This window comes from Pistacia vera, unplaced genomic scaffold, assembly GCF_008641045.1.
Source record: "Pistacia vera cultivar Batoury unplaced genomic scaffold, PisVer_v2 Contig30, whole genome shotgun sequence".
Classification (NCBI taxonomy): Eukaryota; Viridiplantae; Streptophyta; class Magnoliopsida; order Sapindales; family Anacardiaceae; genus Pistacia; species Pistacia vera.
In genome coordinates, this window is record NW_022196113.1 from 627,748 (window position 1) to 648,975 (window position 21,228).

The 21,228-nt window shown below is 35.2% G+C and overlaps 2 protein-coding genes across 2 annotated transcripts; one reads left to right on the forward strand and one right to left on the reverse strand.

The window, feature by feature from the left end:
• Positions 1–1,422: 1,422 nt before the first annotated feature.
• Positions 1,423–6,218, reverse strand: LOC116135470 (CRS2-associated factor 2, chloroplastic). Its single transcript, XM_031421189.1, has 6 exons — positions 5,446–6,218; positions 5,223–5,350; positions 4,201–4,426; positions 3,522–3,649; positions 3,100–3,244; positions 1,423–2,231 (listed from the first exon to the last, which is right to left on the reverse strand). Exons 1-6 carry the CDS (start codon positions 6,092–6,094, stop codon positions 1,816–1,818), a joined length of 1,692 nt encoding a protein of 563 aa, XP_031277049.1. The 5' UTR covers positions 6,095–6,218; the 3' UTR covers positions 1,423–1,815.
• Positions 6,219–6,961: 743 nt separating this feature from the next.
• Positions 6,962–7,682, forward strand: LOC116135480 (ubiquitin-40S ribosomal protein S27a). Its single transcript, XM_031421199.1, has one exon. It carries the CDS (start codon positions 7,028–7,030, stop codon positions 7,496–7,498), a length of 471 nt encoding a protein of 156 aa, XP_031277059.1. The 5' UTR covers positions 6,962–7,027; the 3' UTR covers positions 7,499–7,682.
• Positions 7,683–21,228: the final 13,546 nt, after the last annotated feature.

Genomic DNA, 21,228 nt, shown 5'->3' on the forward strand with positions numbered 1-21,228 from the left:
AATGTACTGTCCTCCATGCAGTCGCAGAGTAATGAGCTTCAACAATATTTGGCAACCCTTGAAATGTTACCAATAGATCCAAAACAGAGAGCCAACATTGATCTCTTAGACTATTGGAGAGCCAGAAAATGTATTTTTCCGGTATTATCAAAACTTGCCTTGGATGTTTTCGCTGTTCCTGTCTCAACCGTCTCATCCGAATAAACATTTAGTGCAGGTGGAAGAATTTTAAATGAAAGGAGGACTAAACTTTCTCAAAAAATGATTGAAGTCCTTACATGTCTTCGAGACTGGGAACGATCGCGCCATCAAGATCAATACGAGATTGTCGATGATACTTTAATAGAATCATTTCAATTTTGTAATATAGATGATACGGATGAGAGAGGTCCTAGTAAACCACCCCAAATTAGTTGTTTTGTAAAATGTAATTTGTAAATTTATTGTCAATTATTGCACTCTTTTTTCTTTATCAAGTTTTTCTACCATTGGATTTTTCTTGGTGAGGTTTTTAATGAGGCAATAATTATTGTAATTTCTTATTTTATTTTTTTGATAAATGAATAAGTCTAATTTTTTTATATTCCAATTTTATTGTATTAAAATTGAATTAATATTTGAAATGTTAACAAAAAAAAAAAATAATTTAATTGAATTATTGATATTTGAAAAATTAACTAAAAACAGTTACATTTATAATTTATTCATTTATAAATAAATAAAAAAAAATAGGGCTAACATGGCCCGACCCGCCGCCTAACCCGACGGGTTAGTGTTGGTGGGCTGGGCTGGGCTGAGTCAACCATTTTCTCCAAAATAGCGGGCCTAACCCGACCTGCCTTTGTTGGCGGGTGGGTTAGGACCGACCAACCCACCAAATTATGTAACCCGCCAAATTATGCAACCCGTCATGGGCCGAGCCAGGTCGGGCCGAGTCGGACGGATTACTTTTCCACCTTCCCACTCCCACCTAACAAATTAATTAACATAAAGACCTCTCTATCATTCACAGCGCCAACATTTATTTTTGTCCTCAACCACTCCATTTTTTCATCTCGGACTCGGTATACTATTTTCTTTTTAATACCCAGGTGTCTCGATCAACTTTCCAAATTTCATTCAACACTTTACAAATCTAATGTGTATTAAACATCTTACAAACTTAATATTCTAAAATAAATCATAGACAGAAATATATCCAAGATAATTTCAAAGTGTTTGAACCCAGAAAATCTGGAAACAATCCTTCTTAAGACTCCTCCCAAAATATTTACGAGTCTTTAAGATTTTGTTAGAAGATTTGTACAATATCATTAAGCTTGCGCATTTCTTTTCTCTAATTTGGAATTCATGGTTTCAGCAACAGAACTGGGAAATATGAAGAACAGTTACGTATACAAAATATGCTTTTACTTGAGGAAGGTGCAAATTACAAGCAATCTCAGATATATACAACAGTCTTCTCAAAACAAGAAAGAACAAAATCTGTCATAAATTTACATTTCAATATACTCTTTTTCTTTTTCAGTAATAAATGAATGGATTAGAATAATAAATGATAATGAGTAATACAATTACAGCACACTCCAAGTAATATCTTAAAGTTTCTTTCCAAGTGTTTGTAGCTTATGTGATAATATCATACTATTCATCACATTAATTCATCGTCTACAAAATGGTATCAGTTAAGACACGTCACTTCGGATGGATCCCCAATTGGGATTCTACTTGGATGTGTAGTATTAGTATTATTCATAACAAATACTAATCCTTATATACCAGCCTCTTCAACTTACCCTGCCAAAAATATTTCTTTTATATTCCCTTCTGGCTTAGCTTATCCGCAATCTGATCAACTGGTAACGATCCTAAAGGGACTATGGAGTCCAGTTCAGATGAGTCACAATCATCATATTCTTCATCAGTGATGTCATCCTCAGGATACATATCATCTTCGTTATAATTCTCAGTTTGAGAACCATCTTCCCATTCTGCCATTAAAACACTGGTGCCATCTTCACTTGAGAAAACTAGGGCTGGATAGGAATGCTCTGTGGCCTGTGAAATACCCTCAAATTCCTCAACCTTCTTCAAAAGATCATCAGGACCAAGATCAAGATTGTTCTCATCCAGCAACAAAGCCTTGTTTGATTCAATCGCACGCTCCCAGAGGGAGATCATCTTAGGACTTGATCTTACAATTTTTGGGTCAGGGTTATCATTAGGATCCCCTGGAAGGCATCATGGAAACATCAATGAACAATTACAGCTGTAGCGTAATGAAATGAATCATCAATATTATCAAACAGCAGTAAAATGAAATTAATCATCAATATTATCAAAAAGCAGTGAGGATCATATGAAAGATTTAGTATATGGGAATGTGGCACATTTGAAAATAGCTTTAGAAAAAGAAAAGAAGGGATAATTTGATTAAACCGGTTACTGCCAATCATAACATATCATAATTATGATCACATTGATCCTTCAATTTGAGATTTGGAAGGACAGAAAGAAAGATAAAAAGGAGAGATGAAAATGATAAGCTCCCTGGTTTCAAATGGTCATAATCAATATGTTGTTGCACTTGAGGATGAAAGTTCCCGGAAACCGCTTCCACTGCAACATTTGATATGGACACTGATAGACCACCTATTACTAAGGTCTACAAGTTGAAGGGGTGTAAAGGGCACTAAGGGCAGATTGGTGGGGATGGGAGCTAGTAGCCAACAAAAGCTTGATTTGTTTTGAAACATGCCAAAATCATACAGCCACATCCATTCCTGTATATAGAATCTACTATTGATGATGCCTATGGCGAGCCCATGTAATCACCTAGATTATCCCTCTAACCAATATCTAAATGCCACATTACAGTCTTCTTAATTTGCGGTCAAATGAAATGATCAACAAGATCATTTCAGAATCACATTAACAGTTAGGAGAGATATTTGAGTCAAAATCAAGTGTTTTGCTACCAATCATAGCAAGACAAGAGGTATTTAGCGGAAATAATTTACTGAGATTTCAATTACCCATTGAAAGAGAAGAAAGAACCAAAAAAGCAATCTGGCTACTCCACCCTACTCAAATACATACCTGGACCATCCAATCCACAAGCAATGTCTAAGTTAACAGGCACTGAAGCTGAAAGACCTTCTGGATACATTGATTTCCAATCTTTTCCTCTCCACATCAAAATCTGCTCATCATCAAAAGACAATAGCACGCAAGGAACCATTTCCTGTCAAAAACATGACAAAGAGAGGGTTAGAGAACATGGAATCCAAAACCATAGGGGCAATAGCACAAAGAACTTGAAATATAAAAGACCGCAAACAATTGCAATAATGCTTCCACAATTGTATGAATACTTGCACAGATTTGCCATTTCTTTTAGTACCATTTAATGAATTTCTTTTATCTTCCATGCATAGCAAGTTGCCATATCTTCTTGAATTAAAATCATGGAACACAGAAGGCCTAGGGACTTAGATATACACTGAAAAAGGTGCACAGACCTTAAGTTTAGCACCTATTTTCTTGTAATCACTCGCATGCATTCCTTTGCAGTCAATCCTCACCAATGGACTTCCTTCAAAAGCATTCCTAACATCTTTCACTAGGGTAATGTACACTCCGTTTTTTGCTGCAATGTGAACGAAGAAAATTAGTGCTTAAACTTACAACTATAGAAGATGAAACCATAATGATGCAGATACACTTCCCTAAAAAGGCACAAGTATATGAGTACATCTTACAAATACTAAATTAAAGAAGAAGCTGCATTTACAAATCCAACGAAATGCAATATCTTCAGGACTTCATTTGAAATATAAAAGATGTGCAAGGGGGTTGTCAGATTTTAATGATCAAATTCAGCAGATTGAGTCTGGCCAAAATAGAAATGGGCAACTAGCTGTCTAAGTAAAGCAATCTAGACCATATCATACAAAGCATAGTTTGAACAAAAAATTAGGATTTGGGGATGGTTTATGCTATTGACACTTTAATTCTAACTTTTCACAGTCATTAAAATATAAGGGGTGTGGAGTAGAAGGAGCTATGAGTAGGTACTCAATAAAGTCACACTTCAAAATAACAAAGTAATATAAGTATTTTAGAACATCAAGCACTACCACAAGTTCTATTTCTCTATGGCTTATGATCACATATAGGAATTGCAGACTAATAGCTTACCTAATTTACAAATAGGCAAAAGATATTTCCCTTTTTCTCGAAACTCATCAGCTTCATCCTTTGTCAATCCTTCAGGAGCTTCTTGGATAAGCTTTGGATAGACTGGAGCAGCTGGTTTCCAGAGCATCAGTGGGTACTCTGGACGAGAGCGATAGTTATAGTTTCTGCCACGAAAAAGATAAACTACACCACCAACTCGATGAATGATCTTCCCCCCAGTTTTTTCCTGACATTAAATATTAAGATTGAGAACAGAGATAATAAGAGTTTTACCTACTTTCACCTTTATAAAATAAGGGCATTCAGAATATAATTCAGCTTGAACATTTTTTACGAGAAGCAAGCAACAAGCTCGATCAAAATTTCAAATAAATGAGGTGCTTTATGTGGATTTCTGCATGTTTGATAAGAGCATTGGACAAAGTTACTACCACAAAGGATATGTTTGTCGCGATGGAAGAATCCTCAACAGGAAACAAAACCAACAATGTTACCTAAATGTGCTTCTTGCCACAATATGCAACATGGTGGAGCACCTCTGTACGGGAACTTGTTTAGAACAAAAAAATTTCCAATAGAATGGCTAGGACTCTGATTTAAGTGCATAAGATTTCTTTCAAGTGCAGCTTTGTGGCACAACTATTCTAATTTTTAAGGAAAAAATTGTCTTTAGGATGCTTTAGGCAATTTATGCTTAGGAGCGAAATTGAGAGACAGAACCATCTCCATTCCATTTAGAGTTCAGTGGAAATAATTTCAGGTTGGTGAAAACATTTATACTTATACCAAATTGTGAGCGACACCATAGTCAGCCTACTTACAGGCCAATATACGCTATATAGATGTATGAGAAGCCATCGCATACTACATTTCAGAGGAGATTATCTCATTAAAGTAAGCTACAAACAGTCATATTGTTGCCATACCAATAAAATTAGTTAAAGAACTCAAACCTATAGCATGCATTGAGCATATCACACATACTTAAAAAGCTAGTGAAAATAACTATAAAAAAACAATACCTCAAGATGACGGCAAACATTATCCATATCAACAGTCGGAACACCTTTGCATTTAACTTTGACAACACGTCGTCGTTTCCAATGTGTGTGTATCAAATCCAGCATATTATGCGTCAACCCGTCCCTCCCTAAACCATTTGAAGACCAGAACTCCATCACCAAATCAAATTAAAGATCACCAGTCGAACTCAAAGTTACTCCATAAACTTAACTAAAAACTTACCAAGATTAACTTGACGATTATCAGACAAAAGAGGCTTAACAAGCATACTAATTTCCCACCTCTTCAAGGGTTCTCCCAAAATCTCTTCTCTCGTTTTCGCTTCCCGTGGATACTTCCCAAAAGGGAATGGCCCCGGCGTTTCCACGAATTTCACGCCTTTCTTCCCCGGAGGCGGCGGGTTAAACGAGTCAAAGAGAGGGATTTTCTTCTTTGACTTTTTCAACGGCTGTTTTCCTGTCCATGGACGTGGCATTGTCGGTGGAGCGAAGGGCAAGAAAGCCGGCTCCCTAATCGCTAACGGTTTGGCTTGTGGAGTCTCGGAGTAACTGTACTGAAACTCGAAGGGCGCCCCGGGGAGTTGATAGGACACGCCGGACTCTCCCAATAGGACAGTACGGTCCCCCTCAGATGATATGACACCCGGCTTTACGGGCTTGTAGTAGCGTGTTTGACGGTGAGGGAGTTTGAGGGCTGGGTTTTGTTGAGATTTCCGGGGATTGGGAGGGGTAGTTCTGGGTTTTGGGGGGTATTTGGGGATGGGAATGGGCGGTGACGTGGAAGGCGAAGGAGCGGTGGGGTCGTTTGGTGGTGGCTTTGAAGGGAGGGAAGAGAAGGGATTAACCCCTGGTAGAGAAGCAAGAATCGCCATTCAAGGTGAACTATTTTTACTGGATAAGGCGTTCGTGGAGAGAGGGAGCTTCAAGCTCAACTCATTTTCTGGTTTTTCTGTTGCACTGTCGACTCCAGTGGCAAATGCCAATGGATATTTTTTATTTCATTAAACGACACCGCACAATGAGAGCGGAAGTTTTCGAATTTATTTATTGCTCCTTCAAACGTGGTCGTTTAATCTTCAAGAAAACGACGCCGGTTCCAGTTTTAAGAAGTAAGTAAAATTCAATTTCAGGTTTTCCTGTTCCCTATTAAGTTACAATTCGATCTTATAATTTTTTTCTTACTAGTTTATAATTGATCAATTTATAAATAAGTCTTTTATACTCATTAAAAGTCTTACCTGTCATGTTGAGATTGTAAAAAAATTTTTTATAAAATTAAATGGTAAACCAACTTATGGGAGAGTCAACTGAGTGAATAGTTTTCAACTCGGTGGTAGTGACTAGTGAGGTCGTTTCAATAACGAGAGCGAATGATATTCAATCAATTTACAACCATACGAAATTAATCGTTTCATTTCCCACCTAAACGACGTCGGTTCCAGCATCTCACCATCCCCATTTAATTAGATCCACGTGTCGTTATCTCTCTCCAGTTTCAATTTCCATTACTTTACTCATCAAGGGCCTTCATATCCGCACAAGCATCAACTCCGGTACACAATCCACACAGGTGCATGCTAAACTTTGGCTTTTTCCACTTTCTACCCTATAAAATATAAATTATAAAAGAACGTCAAAATTGAAAGTACCATAATATTCTAAAAAAGTAAGGGTCTTTTAGCAAAAAAACCCACAATACACCCATAGTCTCTAACCCTAAAACACATTATAAAAGCCGCTCTACAATCCTTCATCTGACAACTCCCCTCATTTCAGAGTAGCCGTCTCAACCTTCGTCTGCAGCCATGCAGATCTTCGTCAAAACCCTAACCGGCAAGACCATAACCCTCGAGGTTGAGTCCTCCGACACCATTGACAATGTGAAGGCCAAGATCCAGGACAAGGAAGGCATCCCTCCGGACCAACAGCGGCTCATCTTCGCCGGCAAGCAGCTCGAAGACGGCCGTACCCTAGCCGACTACAACATCCAGAAAGAGTCGACTCTCCACCTGGTCCTCCGCCTGCGTGGAGGAGCCAAGAAGAGAAAGAAGAAGACCTACACGAAACCAAAGAAGATCAAGCATAAGAAGAAGAAGGTTAAGCTCGCGGTGTTGCAGTTCTATAAGGTGGATGACTCTGGAAAGGTTCAGAGGCTGAGGAAGGAGTGTCCGAACGCCGAGTGTGGGGCTGGGACCTTCATGGCTAACCACTTTGACAGGCACTACTGTGGAAAGTGCGGGCTCACTTATGTTTACCAGAAGGCTGGTGGTGATTGATTAGGTTGTTTCGCTCTTTTTTAATATTATTATAAGTAGTATTATCATGGATTTTGTGTTTTATGGTTTCGTGTTTTAGGGTTTTGTCATTGTTTCGTACTATGTTTAATACTGGATATTGGAGCATTTGCTTCTAAAGGTTCTCCATATTAATTCCTGAATTTTGGATGGTTTATTTACCTAAGCTTACTTCGTTTAATTTTGGTAGAATTTCTCCTTCCTGCCTAGTATAAAGATATAATCTAGAGTTTTGATTTGGTGGGTGTTAAATTTTGAGTGATTGAGATTATTGTTGAACGATCTCCTTTCATAACCTTGAAAGTATTATAAATTTTATGTTTGTTTTAGGAAGTATTAGTATCCTAGATTTTTCTGAGAATGCTACTGTAAATTGGATCTAGTTGAAGCAAATTTGTGAATGGATGAAGGATGCTTTATGTGGCTTTTCAATGCTTCAAAGAAAATTTTCACTTTAATCTGCTGGAGATAAATGTTATTTGATTGTCTGTGATGTTAGTTTGGAATCTTATGTCTGTGATGTTAGTTTGGAATCTTATGTCTGTGATGTTAGTTTGGAATCTTATCAGATGAATTTACCCTTTGTCTCACCTGTGGATCATAGAAAGAAAATCTTTGTGCATGTACTCAAGTTGAAAAAAAGACTTCAGTTAATACTTCTTGATTTGTTTGTGGATCATTGCATTTAACATCTTTGTCAGTGGCATTGCCTATTGGAATCAGTCCCCTAGTACCTTAGGATCGAGGTATTGTTCTCTATACATGATGTTTAATTGGAGAGCTTAATTTGAAAGTCGTTCAGAACTTTGTCAAAAGGTCATTTTATGATGATATGTTGTTTGGTGGCCTTATTAGTAATACATAAATAGTATTGCTTGGTCACCTTGTTAATAAGACTTGAATAGTATTGCTTGGTTGCCTTACTAGTAATGTATGAATATTAATATGTTATCTGAGTTTTCATGCAGTCTTTATTAGTCTTCTTATGGTTATGCTTGAGAATAAGTTTTCAGTTTAGATCAAATTGGTTTGGTATTTGTCATCATCACCTATCTGGTATACCAGGGTAGCTTAAATAATGGCTTCTTTCTAGTTAAAAGATGGGATGCCCTAGTTTAGTTTATCCCTCACCTGTCACATTCTCTTATCTCTGTAAATCTTCCCTCTTCGGACACAAAGTTCTCTTTAGTATAAAGTTCTGATACCCAGTAAACTTGTAGCAAATTCATTATCAAGTGCTCGTTCAAAAGCATTCAAGCTTCATCACGAGCAAGCAATTGTTATGGTTATTTATCATTGTTAAGAGAGTGACTATTCTTTACATGTTGGATCAAGAAATTATGACTAGTTATCAGTGTTCCCGTTCTCATCTCTAAAACCATCTTCCGCAATACAAAATGTGATAAATATGTTCCTAAATCTTTTGGAGTGGCTTTGTAAGAATGGCAATTATGTTTCAGTCATGTGCTTAGCTTTTGTATAGAGCTTGTGCATGAATGTCACAGTGATTGATTACGTGCATCATTTTTTGTTCTTTTGGTGTTCAATAGCCATTGGTCTGTGCACAGTTCTTGCAGTTCTATATCAGTTTCTATGAATAGTTGTCGACTTGCCTGTTTTAATGGTATTTAAGTTACGTTCACAACATAGTATTACGCTGTATATTAGGGTTCATCTACAGTAATGATAACATTGTTCCTTCATATAGATTTTTGGATCATGGTTTAAGGATTTAATTGGATTAAAATCTTTTATTTTTCAGATGGGAGTGATCATCATCTCATTATCTCCCATAAGCTTGTGACTGTTGTAGTTGGTTTCAGCGCTCTGCTTTTAACTTCTTTTTCTGTGCTAAAACAAATGTTCATTCGCAATTAAATGCAATCACCCTGAGACTACATGTTGTGTGTGGTTAATTTAGCCGTCAAGAGGTTTATACACTGGAAGAGGAGGATCTTCGGGGGTTGACCCAATAAAAGGGAAAGAGAGGAAGTATTGTTTTCGGGTCTTAATAATACTGTTGGATTCTTTAATGAGTGCTGTTTAAGTTCCATGTGATATCTTTACTAAAAGTTAAATATATTTCTAAGCTCACTAAATATATTTGTAAATTTCTTAAGAATTTCATTCGTTTAATAATTCTTATTTTAACAAAAATACCCTTTTACTAGTTGTCTTTCAAACTTATTTGTTTTCTCTTCTATGGTACAATTTTATCCAAAATCAATATTTTTAAGAAACACAAATGTCCTATATGAAAAAGGATGATTAAGCTACCAAAATTGATCCATTAATATAGGAGATAACTGATGATTGTTTAATAAGCAATAATTCTTTAATGCAAGTTCAACCAATCAATTGTGTTGTACATATTGGGAGAGTCCTTGTATTAGCAGAGAAGGTTTTGAGGAAGATAAATCTTACTTTCGTTCATTGGGTTTATATCTATTTTAAATTATGAAAAATATTAAATGGGGCTTCAAAAGAAATAAGTGGAGTTTAAATAACAACACTTACTTCTATTTCGAGAAAGTGATGTTAATAACTCGAGGTTTTTTTTTTCATATTAAATTTTGTTCATAAAAAAGTGTAGCTATTTAAAGAGTCACAAAACTTAAGAGTTGTCATCCATATGTTTCCATAAAATGAAATTTTGGTTGATTTAAAGAAAACTATGTGATATTGTTTTCTCTTTTTTCCATCCAATTCGTGATAGTATATGTAAGCCCTCACACTTATTGAAAATGCGACATAACCCTATTTTGTTTATCAAATCAATTAGATTGTGAAATGATATTTTTGCCTAGTTCAACAAGTCCTGAAATTACATACAACCCCAATCACAAAATTTAAAAACACCCCATTCACAAAAATATCATAAGAAACACATATTGAAGATCCATTTAATAAAATGTAATTTGATTGAGTGTCAGGCAATTGCTACACCATCGACAACAAATGAGAAACTCTCGAAGAATGACGACGCTTAAAACATGGACAAATCAACCTATCAAAGCTTCGTTGGATTCTTAATTTATCTCACCAACACAGGGCCATATGTTGTTCATGTCATAAGTATTTGTAGGAACTCTAACATGATTTCCACTCAATTATAACAATTAATCCCAAGATCTGCATATTGATTATAGAATACCGAATTTAAAGATTAAGGGTTAGAAAAACTTGATTTTGTCATGACTTCTAAATTTCTTGAATTCCCTGCAAGTAGTGACTAATCTTCTTTTCTAAAAACGTTTCAGAATGACAACTTCCAAATGAGGTTCAACGTACAATCATCTTTTAGTAAAGAAATGTAGCCAATTTATTTCAATATATTGGGCCCTTCCATTAAAAGCCCAATAAGCTCTAAAGACCATTACAAGCTCAAACCCACACTTGTCATCAACCCAGATTATTCAAAATGAAGTGTATTGGACAAATTCTGGAATGACCACATAAGCCCATCAAGATATCTCATTAGACTATGCATTTATTCGGTTCTATCAAACCAAAACATAATTAATGTTAGCCCACAATTAGGAAATTTTATAACATTCTCCCACTTGGGCAAAATTAATTATTTTATTTTATTTGAAAAAAAGAAAACAATTTTGACTCTCAGGTAAACATATATTGTGTTTTAAAGTGACTACTATTTTAAGAAAATAAATAGTCCAAAGATAACACTTTGACCAACAATCTAGTCAATATGATTACCAATAATGAACCAAGACAATCTTTACATCTTTAATCGACATAAGATCAATTCATTATTACAATTACTAATAATCAAATCACATGGGTCAGTAATCTAGGAGTGTGGTAGGAATAACCGCCCAACAAAGTGATTATGACATGTGCTATTTCCTTGTCAGTCCTCATCATGATTTCTCTATAACCTTTATGCTTCAAAGAAAAGCTAGAGAAATCCCACAGCTTCCAACGAAGCCACACAACTTCCAACGAAACATGTATGTTTCATCTAATAACCTTAGGATATCCAACCATCAAACAGACCTATACAATTGTCATTCTCAAGAGAAACCTTATTCTTGAAACACAATGTTGTATTTCACCATCAATATACAACTATCATTCTCAAGAAAAACCTTATTCTTGAGACACAATGTTGTATTTCACCATCCATATTCGCATATGTATATGTATATGTATATACAAATATATAAGAACCAATGATCATGATCAAAATAAAATGACATAAAGTCAACAAAAAATATATCTCAAACTCCCACGAACTCAAAATATCAAAAGACCCTAAAACGCTCATGTTCTTACATGACATTAAAAAAACAAGAAGTCTTAGTCCTTTAGTTAGGGGATCAGCCAACATAAAATCAGTACTTATGTACTCTACAAGAACCATATCAAACTTTCACAATCACTCATTATGGAAATCAAACCATATGCATCCGAAGTGACAATAGAACATTTCCATACAAGAAAATAAGCAAACAACTCATATAAACAATGAGGTCATCCAACTTCAGTTCAGCATGTCACAATGTAAAATATTTTTCGCGCGCATGTAACATTATAGAATAACAATATCATATCATTTCTTATAATGTCATGGATCCACAATTACAAATATGATATCTAGTTTATTACAAATCCAAATGATATCATGTAATAAACTAAAGAAAATTCCCACTAACTAAGTGCTTCAAGAATTCAAAACACAAGCTATCAACATGTATGTAGTAATCTATGAGGACATAGTATATATATAGCACCTCAAGAATTTATCCAAAAAGCCCCATAAGCCATTATAAAACATATACCAAAACTTATTTAATATTGAGGCATTTGGTATGACTAGCTCACCATATCTAATTACCTCTTGAGATATTAGATTTACCATATGTGAGCATAAAATATAGTCTTTAATAAATATTTCATAAGTTTCTTTAATACCACTCAATTATCTATATCTAGATTAAAGAAAATCTATCCAATGTGGTCACCCAAAAGAAAATTAAATTTCCTCCCACAGACCTTAAAATATATGTGAACATAAAATATGAAGTTTAAGGTCCAAAACTAGTAGTATAAAAATCTTTACAAAAAGACATTTGAATACATAAGAGAAATGACATTTCTATGAAATATATATACCTTTATGTGAAGCTCATAGCTAGTAACTTAGCATTAAAGCATTTTAATATGCTTTTAATCCCTTTAGCTTTAAACACTCTTCTATAACCAATGAGTACAACTTTATTAAGAGAAAACACAAGCTATCACAATCAATTACATTTCATAAAATCCATATCATTCCTCTTAACCTCTAATAATAGTAATTTAATGAGAGTTGAAAACCTTGATTAAAAGTTTCCATATGAGATATTTATCTCTATCAAATTTATCAAACTTTAATAGCTTTAATAATCTTGGTGCCATGATACAAACAATTAACTTATAAACTTTAGTGTTTTGAAGATAGCTAATGTACTAAACTTGAGTTTCTAAACAACCCAAAGATTAAAACTATTCTAGTGTCAACTTACTAGAAATTTCTAGCCAATGTGGAAAATACAATTTTCAAAACTTCAACTCAAAATAAAAATAGACAAATTATTTCTAGTTATCAATATTTCACCATACCTTTACTAGTGCGACTTTGTCTCTCAGCCATCTTATTCTGCTTAGGTAAACAAGGCATAGCAAAACTTTTCTTGAACAAACACAAAGGTATGTAGTGCATCAATGAAGGGGACAAACAAATTAAGCACTACAAAAATAATGAAAGTTGAAAAACAATTTTCTTGTAACCTTCCTTCAAACAAAAAATGTACACATACCTTTTTATCTTGGGATTTCACTTTCAACATATTACCCTTATTCTCATTACAAACAAATTGAGTCTTTAAGAAACAAAATAAAACATGGCTAATAAAGGCATTCACGCTTTTATCTTTAACAATTTCTCTCTCCCTTGAAGACAAATATAAACTAAGATCGGTCTATTGAATCTCATTTATCTATTTAAGTGTTAAAGGTAATCTTTAACTAATCAACTGCATGGGGAGAGTCGTATGGTAAAATGAACAAGAAATAATTCAAAAGGAATATCAATTCTTTATTTCCATCTTATACAAACATTTATAGTCAGAGTATCAATGCTCAAGATTAACTTTATATTGTGAAATATATACAAAACAATATATATAAACAACATCACAATATATAATATTTTATTTAACAATAATGCTACGCCCACAATCTTCTCTTACAACTTTATCTCACAAACTCCTACATGGTAGCATAGTTCATAATTGACACATCAACTCTTACCACACCCCTCAGCAACATCAGTTGACGGGAAACTTAAAAAAAAATGATTATATCCAGAATTTGACTTTTCGCCCTAAATTACCCTTGTATCAAATAATTCATTTCCCCATAATTGAAAACTCAAAATGCAACTGAAAATCCAAAATCTCTCTTTCCCGTAATTCATTCTAAAATGCAAAATATCTCATTCCTGTAATTCATTTGAGCCCTAAAATATTTTCTCCATTTTAGTTTCAATTTGAAATCACCATAGACAACATCTTCCAACAAGACAGCATCGTCCAACCTGAAAGACCAATAGAGAAATTTATCAACTCAACTATCATTCCTCTGTACTCAGTAGGAAGCCAAGCAACATTCTGGTGAGTTTCATCTTGTACATGTTTATTGATAATGTATCATTTTTTATTCCTAATCAATGAAAGTAATATAGCAATGAATGTTATATAGATTTTAGTCATCTTTTAAGCTAATGCTCTTTTCACTTTCAGGTAATATTTAAATGGAAGATGGAAGAGTGCAATAAAGCAAAAGCAGAGAACTATAATGTTGTTGAGGTAATGTTGGTTTTGGTATTTTGTTTTTATTCTTTAATATGACGTTTAATGTTTTAATGGTATTGTTTGTAACTCTTTCAAGTGTTAATATATTTTAATTCTAGTTATCATATTGTCAATAAAACAAGGTAACCATTATGAAGAAATAGAAGATATAAGAAGTGTGGAAGAGGAATGGGGGCCTAAGCCTGGAATGATGTTTGATTCATTTGATGAAGTTGTCCAATATTAAAGAAACTATGGGAATAAAATAGGTTTTGAAACTATGATCAGAACTTCCAAGAAGGGAGTTAATAGGGAGTTGAAATACGTAACATTGGCTTGTTCTTGTAGTGGGAAGTACGCCAATGTCTCAAGAAATGCATTTAAGTTGCACCCAATGACAAAAACAGATTGTAAGGCTCGCACTAGTGCATCTTTATAAAATGATGGAAACTGGCAAATATGTTCAATTTTCTTTGAACACAATCATGAACTGAGTAGTCTTAGCAAAAGTAGATATTTCAAGAACAATAGAACAATACAACCTTATGTTAAAAGGAGCTTGAAGTCAATGATAGGGCTAGGATTAGACTGAACAAAATTTCCAGGCTTTGGTTGTTGAGTTGGGGGTGTTGACAATTTGTCTTTCCTACAAAAAGATTGTAGGAACTATATTGATAAAGTTAGAAGATTATGGCTTGGTGATAGAGATGCTTTCATAATTATTTTTAGAGATGCTTTCATAATTATTTTCTGAAAATGCGAAGGGAGAATTCAAATTTTTTCTACCTAATGGATTTAGATGATGAGGGTTGCTTAAAGAATGTTATAAGGGTGGATTCAAAAAGTAGGGTTGCATTTAAAGAATTCAGTGACGTTGTGATATTCGACACTACATATTTAACCAATAAGTATGATATGTCGTTTGTTGCTTTTGTTGGTGTTGATCATCATGGGCATTCAACATTGTTAAGTTGTGGGTTAATATCTCATGAGGATACTAAGACATTTGTATGACTTTTTCAGCCTTGGCTTACATGTATGTGGAATTGTGCTCCTAAGGCAATGATCATCGATCAAGATAAGGCAATGAAAAATGCAATCGAGATTGTGTTCCCCGACACACGACTTGTGGTATATAATGAAGAAATTACCAGATAAGTTAAGAGGCTACAGGGAATATGAAAATATTAAGTTGAGTTTGCAAAATGTCGTTTATGATTCATTAACATGGGATGTGTTTGAAGAGCGGTGGAATAGCTTCATTGATAAAAATAACATCCATGACAATGAATGGTTAAGTGGATTGTATACTGAAAGACAACGTAGGGTGTTAGCATTTGTTAAAGATACTTTTTGGGCTTGAATGTCTACTACTCAACTTAGTAAAAATATTCATGCATTCTTTGATGGGTATGTGATACGTTTACAAGACCTAAAACACTTGTAAACATTAGTGGACAAGGAATTGAAAGTCCTAAAACACTTGCTAATTTGGTTGAATTGAAGAATTTCACTCTAAATCCTAAAACACTTGGATTGTGGAATGTGGAAAGCAATGGAGGATATTCGGCCCAAGCAATTTCCAAGGGCGGAGGGAATCCAAACATTTCGACCCAAGCCACTCCAAGCCCAAACACAACAAGGGAAGCTCAAGCCCACCAAGAAAGAAGTCCAAGTGTTGAAAAAGTCTAATCCGCCCAAGTTTCATTCCAAAGGGGAAGATTCACATGATCCCTTATTGGATCCATTTGTATGATTCTCAAGGCCCAAATTCTTACACCCTTATGAGTAGACTTAATTAGGATCATTGATTAAGTTTTGATCTAATAGAAGTAAGCTTAATTCAACTAATGAGGTGGTTAAAGACATAGATCCTAGAATTAGAGAATTATGTCTCTTTTACATTAAATAGGCATGGCCTTGCTTTTTTAATGAATGACTTGTATTATTTAATTAAGTTTATTTCATTTTCTTGTATTGGTCAATTGCTTGATTATCCTTGTATTTGCCTATATAAGGGCAACTATTCCATTGTAACATTATTTTTTTAAATATATGAAATTGGTTTATCCATTTGAGAGAACTTTTGTGTTTTTGAGTGTAAATTCTTTATCCAAGCCTTAGCAAGGGATTTGGTGGTGAATTAATTTAAGTTGTTGGAGCAATCCTTTATGCTTGAAGTGCTATTACTTGTCTTGGTCTGAAAATTGCAAGTAAGTGTTTTGAATTCTAATTTTTGTGTTGGCCGAATTTGCTTGGATTTGTGGTATGTTGTTGTGTTATATTGGTTGGAAATAGATCATTTGGTATCAGAGTGTAGGTTGTGAAGTGGAATAGAATTGTTTTAAGGTTGAATTTTTGTAGTTTGGCCGAAAATTGAGTTGGAATTGCTGGATTTGGAAGTGTTTTTGGCTTGAGTTGTTTTCCCCTCATTTGCATGTCATTGAGCCTTTTTTTTCTCTTTCCTCAAACGCTATTACCCTAACCAACTCCCTTACATCTTGTTCTCTTCTAACTAAGTCCATTGCCACCTTACCCAATCCTAACCAATTCCCTCCAAATTCAACTAAACCCATTCCTTCCCAACCAAACCAACTTAATCCTTAACCAAACCCTAAACACACTTAATTAGCTTAATCCCTACTATTCATAAATACTATTCATATATTACTATTCACTTCAACCAAAATTACCAAAACTTATACACTTGACCTTTCCCTCCCACTTTTCATTTTTCCCATATTAAAAAAATGTTACTGTTCATCCGAGGTTATTGTTCACATAATCAAAATTCACCCAAAGTTCATGGCAAACAAAACCCCAACCTCTTCACCTCCACCTCCACCTCCACCTCCACCTCCATCCTTACCCCTATGGGAGTTTACTAACCTAAAGTTACAATGTGAAATTGATGAGATTAAGCAACAAATGAATACAATGATGACCATGATGGTTCACATGTCTAAGCACATAACCAATTTATCCCAACCCAAACCTGTCCATGTAGAAACCTTACACCAACCCCACTGAGAAGAACGACCACACTACCACCGAAGAAACATTATAGAAACACCACCACAGGTGGAAGAGATAGAAGATAATAGTACTTCCTCTAGTAAAAGCGAGGCACCTAGGAGAAAGAGAAGAAACTTTAATGATGATAGGGATATTAAGATAGACTTACCCGAATTCAATGAAAGTCTTGACCCAAATGACTTCATTGATTGGTTGCATGAGATTAAACGGGTATTTGAGTTTAAGAACTACAATGATGAGAAGATGTATAAAGTAGTCATATTGAAGTTCAAGGAGTATGCCTCCTTGTGGTGGGAAAATACAAAGAACAAGAGAAAAAGGGAAAGGAAGACTAGGATTAGGTCATAAGAGAAGTTGAAGAGAGTGTTGAAGAAAATATTCTTGTCCGACAATCACAAGCAAGATCTTTATCTCAAACTCCATAATTTTAAGCAAGGCGATAGAAAATTTGAAGAGTATATTCGAGAGTTTGAAGGGTTGATGTTGAGAAGTGATATTCCCGAAGAGAAAAAGCATACAATTGCAAGATTTATTGGCATTTTCAGTAAGAACATTGCATACAAGATGGGGTTGCAAATTTACCATTCTTTTGAGGATGTTTGTAAGCTATCCACAAAGATTGAGAAGCAATTGAAGAGCATGAAGTTCTTAGCCCCCAAGAAGCTCTTTAAGGAGAATAACTACCAAAAGGGTTCACCTTCCTATAGCAAACCATATATGGCACCTACGGCTTATGATAAGAACAAAAGAAGAAAATTGATTTGGTGAAGAATGATACTCCATGGCCAGATTTGAAGAACAAGAAGTGTTTCAAGTGTCAAGGTTATAGGTACTTCCAAGCCAATTGCCAAAACCGAAAGGTTATGACCCTTAGAGAGATTAATGAGATTGATGATGCATGTCAAAGGGATTCTAGTGAAAAAGAGGAAGTAGATGAGAGTGAGAATGAGGTTATTGAGGAAGCCGACAGTGGAGAGATTCTTATGCTCAAGAGGTTGCTGCATACTCAAGTAAAACTCCAAGAAAACTAAAGGGAGAACTTGTTTCATATAAGGTGCACCATCAGGGGAAAGTTTGCTCAATGATCATTGATAGTGGGAGTTGTACCAATGTTGCCTCCACCACACTTATGGAGAAATTGGGGCTGCCGATTATAGATCATTCACATCCATACAAGCTACAATAGTTGAGCAATGGAGACATCATTCAAGTAGTCAAACAATTAGTAGTATCATTCTTCATTAGCAAGAACTATTTGGATGAAGTTCTTTGTGACATCATCCCTATGGATGCTTGTAATCTTTTACTTGGAAGACCATGACAATATGATCAAAAGGTGATCCATAATGGCCACAAGAACACCTACTCATTTAAGCTCAATAAGAAAACCATTACCCTTGCGTCATTAGCCCCCACCCAAGTCATTGTCAAGCCCCACACAAACAACTTCCCAAACACCATCTAAAGAACAAACCCAAAAGACCATTTTCCTAAATAGCACCTAATTAGGAAAAGCCTTCCAAAAACACAAACCTTTCATTGCACTCTTTATAGCCGAAACAAACCAAGAGAGAAAACAACTTGAATTTCACCTGAAAGTTCATCATCTCTTGAATGAATTTGCGGATGTTTTTCCTCAAGAGTTACTAAAGGGTTTGCCACCATTTAGGGGGATAGAACACCACATTGATTTGGATCCCGATGCCCTTCTTCCCAATAGGCTAACATATCGGTGTAATCTCAAAGAATCAAAAGAACTTCACAGGCAAGTTGAGGAGTTGATTTCCATGAGATTTGTGAGAAAGAACACGAGTCTTTCTTCGATTCCAGCCTTGCTTGTGCCCAACAAGATGGTACTTACCGAATGTGTATTGATAGTCGGGTCATCAACCGAATAACTATCAAATATAGGTATCTCATACCTCGATTGGATGACATGTTAGATGAGCTTCATGATGCAACCATCTTCTAAAATATTAATCTAAGAAGTGGTTACCATCAGATTAGAATGAGAGAATGAGATGAGTGAAAAATGACATTCAAGACTAAATGAGGATTGTATGAATGCACCAAGCACAAGTGGTGATGCCCTCTGACATTCCAATGCACCAAGCACCTTCATGAGGTTAATGAATGAGATACTCTAGCCTTTTGTTAGAAAATTTGTGGCTGTGTATTTTGATGACATATTGATATATAGTACATGTGAGGATAGCCATGTAGAACACCTTAGCTTAGTGCTTGAATTATTGAGGCATAAGAGGTTGTATGCTAAGCTTGAAAAATATGAATTATTTATGAAGCAATTGATTTTCTTAGGTTATGTGGTTTCGGGAGAAGACATTAAGGTAGATCAATCCAAGGTAGAATTCATTCATAGTTAGCCTAAACCTTGTTCAATTGTGGAAGTTAGAAGTTTTCATGGTTTAGCCTCTTTCTACCAAAGATTTGCACCTAATTTTAATTCCACCATGGCTCCCAAATCTAAATGTTTGAAGAAGAGATCTTTTGAGTGGACTAAGACAGCAAATGAGGCATTTGACTTGATTAAATAGAAGTTGTATGAAGTTCTCATCCTTGTCTTGCCGAATTTCAACCAAGTGTTTGAAGTAAAGTGTGATGCAAGTGGTGTTGGCATTGGGGAAGTTTTGAATCAATCCAAAAGGCCAATAACGTACTTTAGTAAGAAGTTTAGTGATTCAAGGAGAAAATATAACATATACGATAAGGAGTTTTATGCTATAATGAGTGCACTTGACCATTGGAATCACTACCTTTGGCCAAGACAATTTGTCCTCCATTCGAATCACTAAGCTTTAACGTTCATCAATGGGCAACACAAACTCAATGGGTTGAATTCATCCAATCTTTCTCATTTGTGCTAGATTACAAGCAATGAGCACACAATATTGTAGTCGATGCACTCTCTTGAAGGTATGTCTTGCTTTCTTTACTTGATTCTAGAGTTTTAGGCTTTAAATTAATGAAGTTGTGTTATAAGGTAGATTTGGAGATGAAAACATGCATAACTGAGTGTGGAAAACCTGGTTTTGAAGATTATATTATGCATGATGGGTATTTATTAAAGGATAGAAAATTACGTGTCCCTAATGATAGTTTTAGAGAATTAATCATGAGGGAAGCACATAATGGTGGGTTGGCAGGTCACTTTGGGGTTACTAAAACTTTAGAAACCATCAAGGAAAATTTCTATTGGCCTAAGATGTTAGGGGATATTCAAGCTCTCATTAGGAGGTGTGAATCATGTTAAAGAGCTAAAAGCCAATTCAAGGCTGACCCATACTTACCTTTACCCATAGTCAAGCACCCTTAGGAAGATTTTAGCATGAATTTTGTGGTTACATTGCCTAGGACCCAAAGGGGAAAGGATGCTATCATGGTAGTGGTTGATAGGTTCTAAAAAATGACACATTTCATACAATGTGATACCACACATGATGCCTCCAAAGTTGCCGAATTATTCTTTAGAGAAGTGGTGAGACTTCATGGCATTCCGAGACCATTGTCTTGGATAGGGATACAAAATTTTTGAGTCATTTTTGGAGAATTTTATGGGGTAAATTAGAGACAAAATTGATGTTTAGTACCTCACATCACCCTCAAACCGATGGCCAAACCGAAGTAGTGAATAAGGTGTTGGGCAATGTCCTAAGGAGTTTGGTGAGTAAACATTTAAAGGATTGAGATTTACAATTGGCATATGCTAAATTTACTTACAATAGATGTCACGCCCCCTCCCGAGTATCCCTATCCCACCGGATCCGGGCGCTCCAGGAGACTCAAGATCCCAAAAGGAAG

Excerpts from the sequence above, each read along its gene's own strand:
- LOC116135470 (XM_031421189.1), bottom strand. The coding sequence starts at position 6,094 with ATGGCGATTCTTGCTTCTCTACCAGGGGTTAATCCCTTCTCTTCCCTC. Across the intron at positions 3,245-3,521 it reads AAATAGGTGCTAAACTTAAG|GAAATGGTTCCTTGCGTGCT; the intron begins GTCTGTGCACCT and ends TGTTTTTGACAG. Across the intron at positions 2,232-3,099 it reads TTGTGGATTGGATGGTCCAG|GGGATCCTAATGATAACCCT; the intron begins GTATGTATTTGA and ends GATGCCTTCCAG.
- LOC116135480 (XM_031421199.1), top strand. The coding sequence starts at position 7,028 with ATGCAGATCTTCGTCAAAACCCTAACCGGCAAGACCATAACCCTCGAG.